The sequence below is a fragment of the Heterodontus francisci genome, unplaced genomic scaffold (assembly GCF_036365525.1).
Source record: "Heterodontus francisci isolate sHetFra1 unplaced genomic scaffold, sHetFra1.hap1 HAP1_SCAFFOLD_146, whole genome shotgun sequence".
In the NCBI taxonomy this organism is placed as follows: domain Eukaryota; kingdom Metazoa; phylum Chordata; class Chondrichthyes; order Heterodontiformes; family Heterodontidae; genus Heterodontus; species Heterodontus francisci.
The window spans coordinates 2943005-2965000 of record NW_027140336.1 but is presented as its reverse complement, the minus strand read 5'-3'; the positions used below and the strand labels follow the sequence as shown (position 1 = coordinate 2965000).

The 21996-nt window shown below is 45.7% G+C and overlaps 1 protein-coding gene across 1 annotated transcript in view; it reads right to left on the bottom strand.

Moving 5' to 3' along the window:
• Nucleotides 1-19089, bottom strand: part of LOC137359289 (probable G-protein coupled receptor 139) — a gene marked incomplete at its 3' end in the record, with an annotated part of 96381 nt that extends 77292 nt beyond the window's left edge. The window contains exon 1 of the mRNA XM_068025326.1: nt 18906-19089. Coding sequence (XP_067881427.1) covers nt 18906-19089 — 184 coding nt within the window. The remainder of the gene's footprint in view (nt 1-18905) is intronic.
• Nucleotides 19090-21996: the final 2907 nt, after the last annotated feature.

The following is a 21996-nucleotide window of genomic DNA, read 5'->3' as shown; positions in this document are numbered from 1 at the left end:
GAGACACTACACCTGTAGTGTCTCCCAACCGCCCTCCTACTCTAACCAAAAAAAAGGACAGTTCTGGTCGCCACATTATCAAAAGGATGTGGATGCTTTGGAGAGGGTGCAGAGGAGGTTCACCAGGATGTTGCCTGGTATGGAGGGCGCTAGCTATGAAGAGAGGTTGAGTAGATTAGGATTATTTTCATTAGAAAGACGGAGGTTGAGGGGGGACCTGATTGAGGTGTACAAAATCATGAGAGGTATAGACAGGGTGGACAGCAAGAGGCTTTTTCCCAGAGTGGGGGTTTCAATTACTAGAGGACACGAGTTCAAAGTGAAAGGGGAAATGTTTAGGGGGGATATGCGTGGAAAGTTCTTTACGCAGAGGGTGGTGGGCACCTGGAACGCGTTGCCAGCGGAGGTGGTAGACGCGGGCACGATGGAGTCTTTTAAGATGTATCTAGACAGATACATGAATGGGCAGGAAGAAAAGAGATACAGAACCTTAGAAAATAGGCGACATGTTTAGAGAGAGGATCTGGATCGGCGCAGGTTTGGAGGGCCGAAGGGCCTGTTCCTGTGCTGTAATTATCTTTGTTCTTTGTTATTTGTGTGTAGATAAGGTAAGGCTTTTTCTATTTCTCTTTTTGTTTTATCGTGTGATTGGTAAAAACTTTTCGTTCCTTTCACATTTAACTAAGTTATGCTTAAGATATAAAATGGCAGGAGATCTCAGACCCTTGTCATGCTCCTCTTGCTCAATGTGGGAGCTCAGGGACATAGCTGATGTCCCTGACTCCTTCACGTGCAGGAAGTGTGTCCAGCTGCAGCTCTTGTTAGACCGCATGACGGCTCTGGAGCTGCGGATGGACTCACTTTGGAGCATCCGCAATGCTGAGGAGGTCGTGGATAGCACGTTTAGCGAATTGCTCACACCACAGATTAGGATTGCTGAGGGAGAAAGGGAATGGGTGACAAAAAGGCAGAGAAAGAGCAGGAAGGCAGCGCAGGAGTCCCCTGCAGTCATCTCCCTCCAAAACAAATATACCGTTTTGCATACTGTTGAGGGAGATGGCTCACCAGGGGAAGGCAGCAGTAGCCAGGTTCATTGCACCGTAGCTGGCTCTGCTTTTTTTTTTTTAGAATATTACAGCGCAGTACAGGCCCTTCGGCCCTCGATGTTGCGCCGATCATCTGACCTACACTATTCCATTTACATCCATTCTGCTGTTCAGAAGGGCGGGAAAAAGAGTGGAAGGGCTATAGTCATAGGGGATTCGATTGTAAGGGGAGTAGATAGGCGGTTCTATGGTCGAAAACGATGCTTCCGAATGGTCTGTTGCCTCCCAGGTGCACGGGTCAGGGATGTCTCAGATCGGCTGCAGAACATTCTAAAGGGGGGTGCGGTGAACAGCCAGTTGTCGTTGTGCACATAGGCACCAATGATATAGGTAAAAAACGGGATGAGGTCCGACAAGCAGTGTTGAGGGAGTTAGGAGCCAAGTTAAAAAGTAGGACCTCAGAGGTAGTCATCTCAGGATTGCTACCAGTGCCACGTGATAGTCAGAGTAAAAATGAAAGAGTAGTCAGGATGAATGCGTGGCTTGAGAGATGGTGCAGGAAGGAGGGGTTCAGATTTTTGGGACATTGGGACCGGTTCTGGGGGAGGTGGGACTATTACAAATTGGACGGTCTACACCTGGGCCGGATTGGAACCAATGTCCTTGGGGGTGCTTTTGCTAACGCTGTTGGTGAGGGTTTAAACTAATGTGGCAGGGGGATGGGAACTAATTGAGGAGGTCAGTTGACAGTAAGGAGGTAGTAACAAAAGCTTGTAAGGAACTAGATAATGCAATCACTGTGACTAAGGGGAAGAGCAGGCAGGGAGCAGATGATGAATGTAAAGGGACTGGTGGTCTGAGGTGCATTTGTTTTAATGCAAGAAGTGTAGTAGGTAAGGCAGATGAACTTAGGGCTTGGATTAGTACCTGGGAGTATGATGTTATTGCTATTACTGAGACTTGGTTGAGGGAAGGGCATGATTGGCAACTAAATATCCCAGGATATCGATGCTTCAGGCGGGATAGAGAGGGAGGTAAAAGGGGTGGAGGAGTTGCATTACTGGTCAAAGAGGCTATCACAGCTGTGCTGAAAGAGGGCACTATGGAGGACGCGAGCAGTGAGGCAATATGGACAGAACTCAGAAATAGGAAGGGTGCGGTAACAATTTTGGGGCTGTACTACAGGCCTCCCAACAGCGAGCGTGAGATAGAGGTACAAATATGTAAACAGATTATGGAAAGATGTAGGAGCAACAGGGTGGTGGTGATAGGAGATTTTAATTTTCCCAACATTGACTGAGATTCACTTAGTGTTAGAGGTCTAGATGGAGCAGAATTTGTAAGGAGCATCCAGGAGGGTTTTCTAGAGCAATATGTAAATAGTCCAACTCGGGAAGGGGCCATACTGGACCTGGTGTTGGGGAATGAGCCCGGCCAGGTGTTTGAAGTTTCAGTAGGGGACTACTTTGGGAATAGTGATCACAATTCCGTAAGCTTTAAAATGCTCATGGACAAAGACGAGAGTGGTCCTAAAGGAAGAGTGCTAAATTGGGGGAAGGCCAAATCTTCCAAAATTCGGCAGGAGCTGGGGAATGTAGATTGGGAGCAGCTGTTTGAAGGTAAATCCACATGTGATTTGTGGGAGGCTTTTAAAGAGAGGTTGATTAGCGTGCAGGAGCGACATGTTCCTGTGAAAATGAGGGATAGAAATGGCAAGATTAGGGAACCATGGATGACAGGTGAAATTGTGAGACTAGCTAAGAGGGAAAAGGAAGCATACATAAGGTCTCGGCGGCTGATGAAAGAAGAAGCTTTGAAAGAATATCAGGAATGTAGGACCAATCTGAAACGAGGAATTAAGAGGGCTAAAAGGGGTCATGAAATATCTTTCGCAAACAGGGTTAAAGAAAATCCCAAAGCCTTTTATTCATATATAAGGAGAAAGAGGGTAACTGGAGAAAGGATTGGCCCACTAAAGGACAAAGGAGGAATGTTATGCTTGGAGTCAGAGAAAATGGGTGAGATTCTAAACGAGTACTTTGCATCGGTATTCACCGAGGAGAGGGACATGACGGATGTTGAGGTTAGGAACAGATGTTTGATTACTCTAGGTCAAGTCGGCATAAGGAGGGAGGAAGTGTTGGGTATTCTAAAGGGCATAAAGGTGGACAAGTCCCCAGGTCCGGATGGGATCTATCCCAGGTTACTGAGGGAAGCGAGAGAGGAAATAGTTGGGGCCTTAACAGATATCTTTGCACCATCCTTAAACACGGGTGTGGTCCCGGAGGACTGGAGAATTGCTAATGTTGTCCCCTTGTTTAAGAAGGGTAGCAGGGATAGTCCAGGTAATTATAGAACGGAGAGCCTGACGTCAGTGGTAGGGAAGCTGCTGGAGAAGATACTGAGGGATAGGATCTATTCCCATTTGGAAGAAAATGGGCTTATCAGTGATAGGCAACATGGTTTTGTGTAGGGAAGGTCATGTCTTACCAACTTAATAGAATTCTTTGAGGAAGTGACAAAGTTGATTGATGAGGGAAGGGCTTTCGATGTCATATACATGGACTTCAGTAAGGCGTTTGATAAGGTTCCCCATGGCAGGCTGATGGAGAAAGTGAAGGCGCATGGGGTCCAAGGTGTACTAGCTAGATGGATAAAGAACTGGCTGGGCAACAGGAGACAGAGAGTAGCAGTAGAAGGGAGTTTCTCAAAATGGAGACGTGTGACCAGTGGTGTTCCACAGGGATCCGTGCTGGGACCACTGTTGTTTGTGATATACATTAATGATTTGGAGGAAAGTATAGGTGGACTGATTAGCAAGTTTGCAGACGACACGAAGATTGGTGAAGTAGCAGATAGTGAAGGGGACTGTCAGAGAATACAGCAGAATATAGATAGATTGGAGAGTTGGGCAGAGAAATGGCAGATGGAGTTCAATCAGGGCAAATGCGAGGTGATGCATTTTGGAAGATCCAATTCAAGAGTGAACTATACAGTAAATGGAAAAGTCCTGGGGAAATTGATGTACAGAGCGATTTGGGTGTTCAGGTCCACTGTTCCCTGAAGGTGGCAACGCAGGTCAATAGAGTGGTCAAGAAAGCATACGGCATGCGTTCCTTCATCGGACGGGGTATTGGGTACAAGAGTTGGCAGGTCATGTTACAGTTGGATAGGACTTTGGTTCGGCCACATTTGGAATACTGCGTGCAGTTCTGGTCGCCACATTACCAAAAGGATGTGGATGCTTTGGAGAGGGTGCAGAGGAGGTTCACCAGGATGTTGCCTGGTATGGAGGGCGCTAGCTATGAAGTGAAGTTGAGTAGATTAGGATTATTTTCATTAGAAAGACGGAGGTTGAGGGGGGACCTGATTGAGGTGTACATAATCATGAGAGGTATAGACAGGGTGGACAGCAAGAGGCTTTTTCCCAGAGTGGGGGATTCAATTACTAGAGGACACGAGTTCAAAGTGAAAGGGGAAAAGTTTAGGGGGGATATGCGTGGAAAGTTCTTTCCGCAGAGGGTGGTGGGTGCCTGGAACGCGTTGCCAGCGGAGGTGGTAGATGCGGGCACGATGGCGTCTTTTAAGATGTAGCTAGACAGGTACATGAATGGGCAGGAAGCAAAGAGATACAGACCCTTAGAAAATAGGCGACATGTTTAGATAGAGGATCTGGATCGGCGCAGGCTTGGAGGGCCGAAGGGCCTGTTCCTGTGCTGTAATTTTCTTTGTTCTTTTTTCTTTGTTTGCTCTGAGAAGACACAAATTGAAGGTAATCGACAAAGAACCAGAGGTGAAATGAGGAGAATTTTCTTACACAGCGAGTTGTTGGGATGTGGGATTCACTGCCTGAAAACACGGTGGAAGCAGATTCAATGATATCTTTCAAAAGGGAATTTAGCACATACTTGAATAGGAAAAAAAGGAGACTGCGGAAAGTTGGGGGGGGGGGCGGTGTTGGTGGTGGAATTCATTAAGTAGCTCATTCCAAGAGACAGCACTAAAACAATGGGCCGAATAGCCTCCTTTTGTACTGCATCAGACTCTGATGCTATGAGAAGCAGACAGAGAGTGTAGAGAGCGAGTGAGGACATGCGTAAGTGGGAAAGGAAGATGGAAATAGCGAGAAAATCGGGTTTGCTTCGCTTTTCGGGTGTAGGGATTGTAATTTGTGATCTGCCCTTGCCTATTCATGTTGAGGCACGTGACACAAAAACTTCCTGCTGCCTTCTCATTTCCACGAATTCTATGTACCGCCTAGGGTGACACGCGGTGCTGTCTGTCTGCTGGGGCCTAAGGTTGTGTGAGGCTGGCTCGTGTTTCATCCAGGATTCAGCTCTTAAAGACAGTCTGTTCCTCTTAAAGGGAACTTGCACTAAATCACAGGAGGCTGCTTCTGACTGTGAAATGCCGCAATTGGAGACATTGTAAATGGAGTACTAGGACAGAGGGAGGGTTCTGCGGTTCACGGATGTGGTGCTGGAGGCCTTAGTCATGGAGGGTGACAGGAGCAGACAGGCCATGTTCCCGTGGGGTGGGGTGCAGACCCTCAAGAAATGCACTTCGAAGTGAATAGGAGCAGGTGGCCAGGGAGGTCAGTGCAAGACGTCTGGCCCCGAGGACCTGGCAGAAGAGCCAGAAGAAGTTAAATGAAATCACACGGGTGGTCAATGTCAGTGAATTCATCTCCACATGACATCTCCTGCCCTCAACACCATTAACCTCTCACACTGCTCAATGAACCACACCCCAATCACTCACCCATCAGCTGTCCCTAACTCTCAGGACCCACACCTAACATTCACATACTCCATCTCACCCTCACACACCTTCCACTGATACCAGCCTCACATCCACCTCTCCCTGTCTCCACATGCCTCCAGCTCTTCCGCTATGGCAGGCACATCACCCAAACACAGTGCAACACAATAAGTGACATTCTGCCCTCTCTCTTACATGACAAGGTGGCTCATAAACACAGGGAGCAGCAGTGATCCGGTGGGGACCAGGCATACCTTCATCCCCTGAGCCTGAGGGAGGAGATGATTTTCCACATCATGGGGCCGGCTGTGACAGAGCCCGTGGCATCCGGCATCACCGAGAGCATTCAGGATGATGTTATGTTGCTGCCTTATGTTCCTTCTGAACTCCCACCTCCCCCTCATCCTACTGTCGGGGAAGATGTACAAGCTGCAGATGGTGGGACCATGGACCTCCTGCTTTCCATCCCATTCCCAATCCCTCACCCCAACCCTCCCCTTCTGATTTTATACTTTCCAATGATAACCCAAAACTGCCAGCTTCCCAGTCACAGCAGCTCCAGGTGACAGAGACAGAACAGCAGCACAGCACTGATGGTGAAGCCCCATCACTTGGTCTGAAACTCACAGTCACCAGATCAAATACTTTCGCTGTGTGCACCTAAGAGGCTGGTATAGAGTCGGAATCTGCACGTGGTGAGTCACCGATGCCCGATTAAGCTGCACCCAGGCCAGTGGGAAAGGATAGTTCATGTGTCAGATCACCGGAGGGTGAGGTCACAAACGAGTTATAATACACAGGACACAGATGTAAACATTGCTGGAACAGCAGACAAGAGAATGCTGATGGACATGTACACTGAGATACTTTGTCCATTGACAGGCCTGTCAGACAGTCTGTTGTCACTGTCAAAGAACATGGAGGAGTCCGACTCCAACATGGCACAGGACATTGCACAGAGTTTGAAGCACATTCTTTCCCCTGTGGAAGTGGTCACTAACTCCATGACAGCACTAGCGGACCCAGCTCTGATACAATTGTTGGTGACCATTGTCTCAGCTTCCACTGCAGCACAGATGGCAGACACCCAACGTCTCAGTGCTGCAGTGGAAACTCAGACTCAGATTGCTTGCTGCCATGCAGGATCAGACTGCTGCCATCATGGCTGTGGATCTCAGTGTTCAAAGGGGTTTGCAGGCTCTCACAGCAGTCCAGCAGTAATCTGTGATCCAGTAGATTACTAGGATTACTGAGGTGTCGCCCCGTGGCAGTGACAGTGTCTCCGTGGAGCATGAACCTGCTGTCCTCTCTCAGGATGACTGTATTTGTTCTCCCTTCACTGTCACTCCACCAGTGTCCTTGCTGTTACCCATCAGCCAGCCCAGGCTGCTGCTGCCCATGTCGAGGTGGTGCAGTCCGACGCCGCGTCCTCAAAGCCCAGAGCTGCTCGAGGACGTCCTGCAAGGCCACCTGTAGTCTCCCCCAGGGAAATTCAGCAGCCTTCCATCAGCCATGCTGCAGTCATTGGAGAAACACTGTGTAGGAGCACTAGTCAAGTCGAGGGAACCCACAAGACAGGCACTAAGGGAATACACAGGGGTGCATAGTTCACTTTTGTTTGTATAATTGGATGTGCTGTTGGATAATGATGTCAAAGAAAATAATTTTGTTGGTGTTTTTTTATTGCAGGATGGTGAGCAAGGGGACAATGTGATGGGGTGTCTCAGATTAGTGTAATGATGGAGAATGGGGGATCCATGGTGGGAAAGGGAAGTTGTCCTATGGGAAACAGAATATTAGCTGGGTCTCTCCGACGGTCTTTCTCTGTCGAAGGCATCCAGTAAATATCCTCCCTGCCTCCTCCTCCTCTTCCTGAGGTAGCCTCAGGATTCCTGGTTCCCATGCCTGTATCCTCATGATGGTGATGATATGAAGGGTGCAGCAGAACACCATGAACTTGGACACCTGCTCCAGTGTGTACTGGAGGGCTCCCTCTGGCGATTCGGACAGTGGATGCATTACTTCATCACACTGATGGTCTGTTCCACCATGTTCCCGGTGACTTCATTGTTCACATTATACACATGTTAATTGTGTGAGGTTGGTTGGTGGTGGGAGGAGGCTTGGGGGAGTAGAAACATGAGCTGTGTCTGGAGGGGTGGGGGGGGGTTACATTTGTCTCCGAGGAGCCACATTCTGGTTCTGCATGGGGGCCCGATGTGTCGGGACCGGCTGACTGCATCAGAATTAAGGGATGGTGGCTGCTGCCAGGATGGTGGACATTCACCAACATGATGTACTGGGCATGCTCACACACCAACTGTACATTAATGGAGTGAGAGTTCTTTCAGTTCCTGTACCTCTCCCCTTTGACATGGGGACATCGTAGAGACATCTCGAAAAATAGGAATGCAGCTATCCTCACAAAGCCAGGGGTCCCCTTATCCTGTTTCTCCCCGCTGAGGGAGAAAAAGGTGTATTAACTTCACCCAACATAGATGGCCTCTCTCACCTAGCGGATACATCAATGGACAGCACACATTCCTCACAACTACAGGCCAGATGGTCCAACATCAGTGGTGGGAAAGGTTTTAGAACAATTATCAGGGATAAAACCACAAGCATTTGAGAAGTTTGAGTTACTTCAGGATAGCCAGCATAGATTTACAAAAGGAAAGTCATGCTTGACTAATCTAATTGCACTTTTGATGATGTAACAGAGAAGGCTGATGAAGGGAATGTGATGGAGGCTGTCTAGATTGGTTTGAACAATGTGTTTGATAAAGTGCCACAGAAAAGGTTAATTACCAACATTGAGTCAAATGGAATGGGAGGGTCAGTGTCCAATTGGATTTTAAAAAATGGGTTACATAGAGAAGACAGTGTGTCATAGTAAATGGGAGTTTTTCAGACTGAAAGGTGTTAGACAGTGGATATTCCCCCAGGGCCGGTGCTCGGGCCACTGTTTAATTTTGCTGTGTTTAAATGACTTGGATCTTGGAATACAGAGTAGAATTTCAAAATCCGCCTCTGATACAAAACATGGAGCTGTGATAAACAGTGAGTATGTTCAGAACCACCTGCAACAGGACATAGATACTGATTGGAATGAGCAGACGAGTGGCAGATGAAAGTGTGAGACAAGTGTGAGGTGATGCATTTTGTCAGAAAGGATAGGAAGGCAATATAGGCTTAATAACACTGTTCTAAACAGTGTGCAGGAACAGAGAGACCTGTGGGTGTATGTGTATCCATCATTTAAGGTGGCAGGACATATTGAGAGAGTGGTTAGTAAAACACATATAATCTTGGACTTCATACAGAGAGGTATTGAGTTCAAAAGCAGAGAAGTTATGATGAATGTTTAAAAATCTCTGGTTAGGTCTCAGCTGGACTATTGTGTCCAATTCTGGTCACCACACTTCAGAAAGATTATGAAGGTCCTTGGTGCTGAGGAGATTTAACAGGATGGTTCCAGGGATGGAAGATTTTAGTTCCAAGGTTAAGTTACACGATTATGACAGGTTTAGATAATTTAGACAATGAAAAAGTGTTCCCACTAACTGATGGAAGAAAGACTCGGGACACGGATTGAAGGTTCTGGACAAGAGATGCAGGAGGAATATGGGGAAGAAGTTTTTTCTTTATGCAGCGGTGTTACTGATCTGGAACTCACTGCCCACAAGTGCGTTAGAAGCAGAGATAATCAGTGATTTCAAATGAAAGCTGGTGGGACCTGAAGGAAATGAATTTGCTACAGTGATTGAGTGGGGGAGTGGGACTGACATGATTGCTCCATGGAGAGCCAGCATGGACGTGATGGGATGAATGGTCTCCTTCTATGTCGTAAATGACTTTATCAGTCTCTGCGACTCGATGTTGGATACGTCTCCTGCTCTTGTCTAGAAAGATCCAGGTACATAGAAGTTCAATTAAACTGTGACCTTAACATCCACTGACAGCACCGTCCTCACCATGGTGTGAGGCTCCAGGTCGTGTTACAGGAGGTGACACAGCTCTGTGACCACCTCCTAATTGAATCAGAGTCACCTCACACACTGTTAGGTGTAGGTAGCAAAAGTGCTCTTGGAAAACCCGGGGTTGGTAGGGCAGAGCCCCTTCCTCATCCATCTTTTCAGAGCATCCCCCTTCTGCAGCCTCTGCTCCATTTGTTGGTCATGTTACAGACCCAGAGACACTGTAACTACAGTCCCTATACCTTGTCCAGAGTTGGGTCAACAAATCCTCTGTCCTCCCTGAATGTCTGCAGCAGCTCACAACACAACCTCCAGAAAACCATCCACAGCACCTCCACTAAATTTACAATGGCAGAAGTCAGTAAAAAGCCCTAAACCTGTAAGATGGATACCTGGTCTTTTTAAATAACACTAGAGGGGGTTCCTCGTGCTGCTGAATGTATGTTCAGCTGAGAGTGACTGACACAGGCGGTCAGTGGACATGCACAGACCAAGTTTCAAAGTCGTACATCAAAGCTGCTGGAATGGCTGATAGACACCATATTCATACCCTCCTCACGCTACAGACGCACACATGTTACACCCACGCTATCACCCCGGACAGCCTGGGTGTCCTGTACAATGTGCTGGATGTGACTGGCAGTGCAGCTCACACCATTTTATGGATCCGAACTTCCACAGCACCAGTGGAGCTGGAGAGATGAAATGTGTGATCAGGGAGTGAGACAGAGGGAAAGAAACTCACTTTTAAAAGGGAATTAGAAAAAGACTTTAGGATGAACAAGCTTCAGGAATTTTGGAAATGGACAGGGGATTGGGATAATCAGAGGGGTGAGGACATGAGGGATTTGATAATACGAGTGAGAATATTAAAATTGAGGTATTACTGGACCAAGAGCCAATGTAGATCAGTGAGCACAGTGATGTTGGGTGAACAGAATTTAGTGTAAATTAGAAGGTGACAGCAGAGTTTTGGATGACCACAGGTTTACAGAGAGTAGGTTATGGGAGAGCAGCCAGGAGTGTGTTGGAATAGTTAAATCTCGAGGTAACAGTCAAGTCTTGCAACCAAAATGGACAGTTTGATCTTTTTCCACATTATACTCCATTTGCCAGTTCTTTGACCACTCATTTAACCTTTCTATATCCCTTTGTAGCCTCCTTATGTCCTCTTCAGAACTTACCTTCTTACCAATCTTGGAGTCATTAGCAAATTTCGAAAGCATACCTTCGGTCCATTCATCAAAATTTTCTGTATCAATTGTAAAAGTTGAGGCCCCAGCACTGATCGTGGTGGCACACCACTTGCCGCAGCTTGCGAACCAGAAAATAACCCATTTATGCCTACTCTGTTTCCTGTTAGCTAGCCAATCCTCTATCCATGCCAATTATGTTACCCCCTACACTATGGGATTTTATTTACCACAATGACGTTTGATGTGGTACGTTATAAAATGCCTTCTGTAAATCTAAGTCCAGTAAATCCACCAATTCCCCTTTATCCATAGTACATGTTACTTCGTCAAATAACTCCAGTATATTGGTTGAACATGATTTCCCTTTCACAAAACCATGTTGACTCTGCCTGATCACCTTGATTTTTTTCTACGTGCCCTGCTATAACGTCTTTAATAATAGCTTCTAACATCTGATCCATAGCTGAAAGCCATTCTCACCTGCCACAGGTCCTATGTACACTATGTCTCTTCTGATGTCATGCTCTATTTGAACTGTTACTCCTCAAAGAGTCATAGAATTATAGAGATATACAGCACAGCAACAGGACCTTCAGCCCACTGTGTCTGTGCCGGCCATCAAGCACCGAACTATTCTAATCCCAATTCCCAGCACTTGGCCTGTAGCCTTGTTTGCTATGGCGTTTCATGTGCTCATCTAAATACTTCTGCAATGTTGTGAAGGTTCCTGCCCGGACCATCTCCTAAGGCAGTGTGTTCCAGATTCGAACCACCCTCTGGGTGAAAATTATTTTCCTCAAATCCCTTCTAAACCTCCTGCCTCTTACCTTAAATCTATACCCCCTGGTTATTGACCCGTCCACTGAGGGAAAAAAGATTCTTCATATCTAACCTATCAATGCCCCTCATTATGTTGTATACCTCAAACATGACACCCCTCATCCTTTTCTGCTCTAAGGAAAACAACCCTTGCCTTTTCTGTCGCTCTTCACAGCTGAAATGCTCCAGCCCAGGCAACATCTTGGTGAATCTATTCTGCACCCTCTCCATTGCAATCACATCCTTCCTATAGTGCGGCAACCACAACTATACACAGTACTCCAGTTGTGGCCTAACTGGCGTTTTATACAGCTCCATCATAACCTCCCTGCTCTTATATTCTACGCTTCGGCTAATAAAGGAAGGTGTCCCATACGTCTTCCTGACCGCATTGTCTACCTGTGCTGCTGCCTTCAGTGATCTATGGACAAGTACACCAAGCTCCCTCTGACCTTCAGTACTTCCTAGGGTCGTACCATCTATTGTATATTTCCTTGTCTTGTTCGCCCCCCCCAAAATGCATCACCTCACACTTCTCAGGATTAAATTCCATTTGCCACTCCTCTGCCCATCTTGCCAGCCCATCTATATCGTCCTGTAATCTAAGGCTTTCCTCCTCACTATTTACAACACCACCAATTTTCGTGTCAGCTGCGAACTTACTGATCAGTCCTCCTATATTCACGTCTAAATCATTAATGTACACTACAAACAGCAAGAGTCCCAGCACCGATCCCTGCAGTACACCACTGGTCACAGGCTTCCACTCGCAAAAACAACCCTTGACCATCACCCTCTGCCTCCCGCCGCTAAGCCAATTTTGGATCCAATTTGCCAAATTGCACTGGATCCCATGGGCTCTTACCTTCTTAACAATTCTCCCATGCGGGACCCCATCAAAAGCCTTACTGAAGTCTATATAGACTACTGCTTTACCCTCCTTTACATCCCTAGTCACCGCCTCGAAAATAATCAATCCAATTTAGTTAGACACAAACTCCCCTTGACAAAGCCATGCTGACTATTCCTGATTAATCCCTGCCTCTCCACGTGGAGATTAATCCGGTCCCTCCGAATTCTTTCCAATGGTTTCCCTGCAATAAATTGCTTGTGACCCTTCGACCTCCTTTCTGTTAAGCTGTGACACTCTAGCAGATCTTACAGTGGTGTACGAGTGGCAACAGAGTTCCTGCCGCCCTTTTATGTGATTTTTCAGGGTGGAATATGAAGAGATGAAATGTGTGGTCAGGGATAGAAACAGAGGGAAAGAAACCCACCTTTAAAAAGGGAATTGGCAAAAGACTTGAAGATGAACAAGTTTCAGGAATATTGGAAATGGACAGGGGATTGGGATAATCAGAAGGACGAGGACATGGAGGGATTTGATCTCATGGTTGGAATATTAAAATTGAGGTGTTACTGGACCAAGAGCCAATGCAGGTCAGTGAGCACAGGGATGTTGGGTGAACAGAATTTGGTGTAAATTAGAAGATGGCAGTAGAGTTTTGGATGACCACAAGGGACAAGGTTACAGAGAGTAGAATGTGGGAAACAAGTCAGCAGTGTGCTAGAATAGTCAAATCTCGAGGTAACTAAGGCATGGATAAGGTTTTCAGCAGCCGATGAGCTCAGCTCTCTCTTTCTCTCTTTCTCTATCTCTCCCTCTCTCTCTCTGTCGCCCTCACTTGCTCTATCCCACGCTCAGAATCTTCAATGTTTCAATCAAGTCGCCCATTACTCTTCTAAACTCCAGCTGATATAAGCCTAGCCTGTCCGGCCTTTCCTCATAAGACAGTCCGCCCATATTATTCTAATAAACCTTCTCTGAACTGTTTACAACGCATTTACATGCTTTCTTAAATAAGGAGACCAGTACTGAACACAGAATTCCAGATAATGTCTCACCAATCCCCTCCCGACCTTTGTATTCAATTCCTCTCACAATAAATGATAACATTATATTAGCTTTCCTAATTACTTTCTGAACCGACATACTAACCTTATGCAATTCATACACCAGGACACCCAGATACTCCTGCATCTCAGAGTTCTGCAATCCCTCACCATTCAGATAATATGCTTAGTTTAATTTCATTATTACTACCAATATGGACAATTTCACATTTCCCACATTCTACTCCATTTCCCAGATCTTTGCCTTCTCACTCAATCTATCTATGTCCGTTTGCAGCCGCCTTATGTCCTCTTCAGAACTTTGTTTCATCAACAGATTTACCAACCACACCTTCGGTCCTTGCATCTAATTCATTTAAACAAACTGTAAAAAGTTGAGGCCCCAGCACTGATACCTATGGCACCCCACTCGTTACATCCTGCCAACCAGAAAATTACCCATTTTTGGCTGCTCTCTGTTTCCTGTTAGCTAACCAAACGTCTATCCATGGCAATGTGTTACCCCCGACACCATGAGCTTTTATTTTCCGCAATGACCTTTGATGTGGCACCCTATCAAATGCCTTCTGGAAATCTAGTACAGTACATCCACCAGTTCGCCTTTATCCACAGCACATGTTACTTCCTCAAAGAACTCCAGTTAATTGATTAAACGTAATTTCCCTTTCACAAAACCATGTTGACTTTGCCTAATCACCTTGAATTTTTCGACCTGCCCTGCTATAACATCTTTAATAATAGCTTCTAAAAAACTAATTCACAGCCAGAAAGCCTTTCTCAAATGTCACAGATTGTTTCTCTACTGTGTTTATTCTGATTTTGTGCTGTATTTGAACTGTCACTCCTCAATAAACTGCTTGTGACCCTTTGACCTCCTTTTTGGGTGATCTCTGACCCTAGATCAGACCTTACAGTGGTGTAGGAGACGGAACACAGACATCAGGATGATAGGCTTGGTTTACTTGGTTTGTGAAAAATAGTAAACTCAGTTGAGTGATGAATGAGTAGGAGATTTGGCAACAAAAATAGTTTACACTCAATCAAACGTGTGTGTTCATCACTAAGAGCGTGGGTGGGGGGGAGGACTTTCAGAGAGTTTTGAATAAGAAAAGCCAGAAATACAATCTCACTAGCATATCACAGGAAATAGTCAATTGATAACCTGGTAGAGAAGAAAAACAGGCACGCCTGGGGAGACGGACATACTAAGGATTTTCGAGGTGTATGATGGGAATTACGATTTTATTCTCAATGGAATATCTGAGGATGTCCAGAAATGCAAATTTAAGCTAAAAGAAAAACGGGCTGAGATAAGTTGGTCAATGGGGCACATCTGTGCACCTGAACAGAAAGTGCTGGAAATACTCAGTGGGTCTGGCAGCATCGGTGTGGAGAGAAACAGAGTTAATGTTTCAGATCTGTAACCCTTCATCAGAACTGGTAAACGTTAGAAATGTTGATGTACAAGCTGGAGATGGTAAGACCATGGACCTCCTGCTTTCCATACCACCCCCAATCCTTCACCTCAAACCTCCCCTTCTGATTTTATACTTTCCAATGATAACCCAATACTACCAACTTCCCAGTCACAGCAGCTCCAGGAGACAGAAAGAGAGCAGCAAAAGAGCACTAAAGCCCCATCACTTGGTCTGATGCTCACAGCCACCAGATCAAATACTTATAGTGCGTGCCCGTTAGAGGCTGGTATAGAGTCAGAATGTGCACGTGGCGAGTCACCGAGCATGAGTGAGCTTCAGCCAGGCCAGGGGAAAAGGATAGTTCATGTGTCAGATCACCGGAGGGCGAGGTCACAAACGAGTTATAATACACAGGACTCAGATGTGAACATTGCTGGAGCTGCTGCCCATGTCGAGGTGGTGCACTCTGAATCCGAGCCCTCAAGGCCTACAGCAGCTCGAGGAAGTCCTGCAAGGCCATCTGCAGTCACCCCCAGTGAAAGTCAGCAGCCTTCCACCAGCCATGCTGCAGTCACTGGGAAACACTGTGTAGGAGCAGTAGGCAGGTTGAGGGAACCCACAGGACAGGGACTAAGGGAACACACAAGGGTGAATAGTTCAGTTTTGTTTGTATAATTGCATGTGTTGTTGGATAAAGACGATCATGAAAAACATTTTGTTGGTGTTTTTATTGCAGGATGGTTACCTAGGGGACGCTGTGATGGGGCATCTCAGATGGGTGCAATGGTGGAGAAGTGGGGGATCCATGGTGGGAAAGGGAAGTTGTCCTCTGGGAACTGGAATCTTAGCAGCGTCTCTACGACAGCCTTTCCGGTTTGAAATCATCCAGGAAATATCCTCCCTGCCTGCTCCTCCCCCAACTGAGGTAGCCTGCGGATCCCTGGTGCCAAAGCCTGTGTCCTCATGATGGTGATGATGTGAAGGGTGCAGCAGAACACCATGAACTTGGACACCTGCTCCAGTATGTACTGGAGGGCTCCCCACGAGCGGTTCAGACATCTGAAGCATTGCTTCACCTGGTGGTTTTGTGTGGGGGAGGGGAGTGTCTCGAGTTTAGAGGTCATGAGCCACATTCGGGTTCTGCATGGGGGCCCGATGTGTTGCGACCGGCTGACTGCTTCAGAATGAAAGTACAGTGGCTGCTGCCAGGACAGTGGACATTTACCAAGATGATGTACTGGGCATGCTCACACACCAACTGTACATTAATGGAGTGAGAGCTGTATCAGTTCCTGTACCTCTCCCCGTTGCCATGGGGACCCCGCAGAGACACCTAGACCATCAGGAATCCCGTTATCCTGACAAAGCCACTGGATCTCTCACCTGCTTCTCCCTGCTTCGAGAGCAGGCAGTATAATTCACCTCACCCGACATAGATGGCCTCCGTCACACAGCAGATACATGAATAGACAACAGAGAGAGAGATAATGGATACGTCACCCGCTCTTGTCTGGAAAGATCCAGATAAGAACATAATAACATAAGAAGTAGGAGCAGGAGTAGGCAATTCAGCCCCTCGAACCTGCTTCGCCATTCAATATGATCATGGCTGATCTCATCTCGGTCTCAACTACACTTTTTTGCCCGTTCTCCATAACTCTTCAACCCATTACTAATTAAAAATCTGTCTATCGCCTCCTTAAATTTACTCAATGTCCCGGCATCTATTGCACTCCGGGTAGTGAATCCCACAGACACACGACCCTTTGAGAGAAGAAATTTCTCTTCATCTCTATTTTAAATCCTTACCCCTTATCCTAAAACAATGACCTGTCATTCTAGGTTGCCCCACAGAGGAAACGTCTTCTCTATGTCTACTTTGTCAATCCCCTTAATCATCTTATATACCTCAATTAGATCGACTCTCATTCTTCTAAACTCCATAGAGTAAAGGCATAAAGAGCTCAATCTCTCTTCATAAGACAAACCCCTCATCCCTGGAATCAATCTAGTGACTCTCCTCTGATCTGCCTCCAATGCAACTACATCCATCCTCAAGTCAGGAGACTAAAACTATACACAATACTCCAGCCGCGGTCTCATTAATGCCTTGTACAGTTGCAGCAGCACTTTCCTACATTTATATTCTATTCCTTTAGCAAGAAATACCAAAATTCAATTTGCCTTCCTTTTCACCTGCTGCACCTGCAAACTAGCTTTCTGCGATTCATACACGAGGACACCCAGATCCTTCTGCACCGAAGCACTCAGAAGTTTCTCTCCATTTAGATAATAATTTGCCTTTTTATTCTTCCGACCAAAATGGATAACCTTACACTTATCCACGTTAAACACCATCTGCCAAATTTTCGTTCATTCACCTAACCTATCCATATCAATTTGTAAATTTCTTATTTAATTATTGCAACATACTATCCCACCTATTTTAGTGTCATCTGGAAATTTGGCTATAGTACCTTCTATCCTTGCATCCAAATCATAAATATATATTGTAAATAGCAGGGGCTAAGGACCAAACCCTGTGGTACCCCACCAGTTACATATTGCCAACCAGAAAAAGATCCATATATCCCGACTCTCTGTTTTCTGTTGGTTCGCCAATCCTCTATCAAAGTTAATAAATTGCCCCTGACCTCATGTGATCTTACCTTCTGCATTCATCTTTTGTGCGGCACTTTATCAAATGTCTTCTGGAAGTCCAGATATACTACATCAGCAGGATCACCATTTTCCACTTTTCTTGTCACAGCTTCGATGAACTCTAGCAAATTCGTCAAATAGGATTTACCCTTCATAAAACCATGCTGACTCTGATGGATTGCGTTTTGACATTCTAAATATCCTGTTATTACTTCCTTAATAATGGGTTCTAACAATTTCCCAACGATAGATGTTAAACTAACTGGTCTATAGTTTCCTACTTTCTGCCTCCCTCCCTTTTTGAATAAGGGCGTTATATTAGCTTTTTTCCAATCCACTGGAACCTTTCCCGCATCCAGCGAATTTTAGAATATTGTAACCAATGGATCCATTATCTCTGCTGCCACTTACTTAAAGACACTCTGATGCAGGCCATCAGGCCCTGGGTACTTGTCTGCCTTCAATTCCAATAGTTTGCTCTGTACTTTTTACCTAGTAATGATGATTGTTCTAAATTCCTCTCTTTCTATAACCTCTGCATTACCTGTTACTATTTAGATGGTACTGGTTTCCTCCACCGTGAAAACTGAGGCAAAATACTGATTTAGTGTCTCCACCATTTCTGTGTTCCCCTCTATCAACTTCCCAGTCTCATCCTCCAAGGGACCAACATTCACTTTAGCCACTCTCTTACCTTTTATATACTTAAAGAAGTTTTTGTTATCCGTTTTTATATTTTGCTCTAGTTTTCTTTCATAATTTATCTTTGCTCTTTTTATTACTTTTTTAGTAACCCTTTGTTGATCATTAAAAATATCCCAATCTTCCAGCCTGCCACTGGCCTTTGCAATATGGTATGCCTTAGATTTTGTCTTTATGTTATCCTTAACTTCCTTGCTTGGCCATGGATGTTTTTCCCCCTCCTAGAATATTTCTTCCTCTCTGGAATATATTGTAGTTGGGAGGAATTGAATATCTCCTTAAACATCTGCCACAGCTCATCAACTGTCCTACCTTTTAGTCTTCCTGCCCAGTCCACAAGGGCTAAATCTGTACTCATGCCGATGTAATTACCTTTGTTTATGGATCTAATAGTTGGATACAGAGACTTACCAGGGCCACCAATAATAGCGAGGATGGGGTAGTAAACCGTTTGAATCATCTTCAGAGCATAATAGATTCGCGCTTCTAATGTCATCCAAAAATACTCAGCAGTAACAAGGCCAAACCAATAGGACGTACTCCTGCTGTCCATTGCTGTAACATTCCAATCTATTGTTCCCAGATTCTGACCCATTGTTGGAACATTGAAATCTATTGTCCTCAGATTCTGACCCATTGTTGTAACATTTCAATCTATTGTCCTCAGATTCTGACCCATTGTTGGAACATTCCAATCTATTGTCCTCAGATTCTGACCCATTGTTGTAACATTCCAATCTATTGTCCTCAGTTTCTGACTCATTGTTGTAACATTCCAATCCATTGTCCTCAGATTCTGACCCATTGTTGTAACATTCCAATCTATTGTTCTCAGCAGGGGAATGGGAACCTAAATTGTAGTGCCAGTGTACAGGATATTGAGAGTAGTGAGGTCAGGGATATGGTTACAAGGACGCAAGAGGGCACTGGCAAGCAAGAACCTGGTTTAAAGTGTGTCTACTTCAACGCCAGGAGCATCCGGACTAAGGTGGGTGAGCTTGCAGCATGGGTTGGTACCTGGGATCTCGATGCAGTGGCCATTTCGGAGACATGGGTAGAGCAGGGGCAGGAATGGATGTTGCAGGTACCGGGATTTAGATGTTTCAGTAAGAACAGAGAAGATGGTTAAAAAAGTGGGGGGGGGGGTGTGGCATTGTTAATCAAGGAGAGTATTACAGCGACAGAAAGGACGTTTGAGGACTCGTCTACTGAGGTAGTATGGGCCGAGGTTAGAAACGGGAGAGGTGACGTGACCCTGTTGGGAGTCTTTTATAGACGTCCGAATAGTTCCAGAGATGTAGAGGAAAGGATAGCGAAGATGATTCTCGACAGGGGCGAGAGTAACAGGGTAGTTGTTATGGGGGACTTTAACTTTCCAAATATAGACTGGAAATACTATAGTTCGAGTACTTTAGATGGGTCAGTTTTTGTCCAGTGTGTGCAGGAAGGTTTTCTGACACAGTATGTAGACAGGCCAACCAGGGGCGATGCCATATTGGATTTGGTACTGGGAAATGAACCCGGCCAGGTGTTAGATTTAGATGTAGGTGAGCACTTTGGTGATAGTGATCACAATTCGGTTAGGTTTACCTTAGCGATGGGCAGGGACAGGTATATACCGCAGGGCAAAAATTATAGCGGGGGGAAAGGAAATTTTGATGCGATTAGGCAAGATTTAGGATGCGTAGGATGGGGAAGGAAACTGCAGGGGATGGGAACAATCGAAATGTGGAGCTTATTCAAGGAGCAGCTACTGTGTGTCCTTGATAAGTATGTACCTGTGAGGCAGGGAGGAAGTTGTCGAGCGAGGGAACCGTGGTTTACTAAAGAAGTTGAAGCGCTTGTCAAGAGGAAGAAGAAGGCTTATGTGAGAATGAGACGTGAAGGCTCAGTTAGGGCGCTTGAGAGCTACAAGCTAGCCAGGAAAGATCTAAAGGGAGAGCTAAGAAGAGCAAGGAGAGGACACGAGAAGTCATTGGCGGATAGGATCAGAGAAAACCCTAAGGCTTTCTATAGGTATATCAGGAATAAAAGAATGACGAGAGTTAGATTGGGGCCAATCAAGGATTGTAGTGGGATGTTGTGTGTGGAATCAGAGGAGATAGGCGAAGTGTTAAATGAATATTTTGCGTCAGTATTTACAGTCGGGAAAGAAAATGTTGTTGAGGAGAATACTGAGATTCAGGCTACTAGACTAGATGGGATTGAGGTTCACAAGGAGGAGGTGTTATCAATTTTGGAAAGTGTGAAAATAGATAAGTCCCCTGGGCCAGATGGGATTTATCCTAGGATACTCTGGGAAGCTAGGGAGGAGATTGCAGAGCCTTTGTCCTTGATCTTTATGTCGTCATTGTAGACAGGAATAGTGCCGGAAGACTGGAGGATAGCAAATGTTGTCCCCTTGTTCAAGAAGGGGAGTAGGGACAGCCCTGGTAATTATAGACCTGTGAGCCTTACTTCGGTTGTGGGTAAAATTTTGGAAAAGGTTATAAGAGACAGGATTTATAATCATCTTGAAAAGAATAAGTTCATTAGAGATAGTCAGCACGGTTTTGTGACGGGTAGGTCGTGCCTCACAAACCTTATTGAGTTTTTCGAGAAGGTGACCAAACAGGTGGATGAGGGTAAAGCAGTGGATGTGGTGTATATGGATTTCAGTAAGGCGTTTGATAAGGTTCCCCACGGTAGGCTATTGCAGAAAATACGGAAGTATGGGGTTGAAGGTGATTTAGAGCTTTGGATCAGAAATTGGCTAGCTGAAAGAAGACAGAGGGTGGTGGTTGATGGCAAATGTTCATCCTGGAGTTTAGTTACCAGTGGTGTACCGCAAGGATCTGTTTTGGGGCCATTGCTGTTTGTCATTTTTATATATGACCTGGAAGAGGGTGTAGAAGGGTGGGTTACTAAATTTGCAGATGACACTAAGGTCGGTGGAGTTGTGGATAGTGCCGAAGGATGTTGTAGGTTACAGAGGGACATAGATAGGCTGCAGAGCTGAGCTGAGAGATGGCAAATGGAGTGTAATGCGGAAAAGTGTGAGGTGATTCACTTTGGAAGGAGTAACAGGAATGCAGAGTACTGGGCTAATGGGAAGATTCTTGCTAGTGTAGATGAACAGAGAGATCTTGGTGTCCAGGTGCATAAATCCCTGAAAGTTGCTACCCAGGTTAATAGGGCTGTTAAGAAGGCATATGGTGTGTTAGCTTTTATTAGTAGGGGGATCTAGTTTCGGAGCCGCGAGGTCATACTGCAGCTGTACAAAACTCTGGTGAGACCGCACCTGGAGTATTGCGTGCAGTTCTGGTCACCACATTATAGGAAGGATGTGGAAGCTATGGAAAGGGTGCAGAGTAGATTTACTAGGATGTTGCCTGGTATGGAGGGAAGGTCTTACGAGGAAAGGCTGAGGGACTTGAGGTTGTTTTCCTTGGAGAGAAGGAGGAGGAGAGGTGACTTAATAGAGACATACAAAATAATCAGAGGGTTAGATAGGGTGGATAGT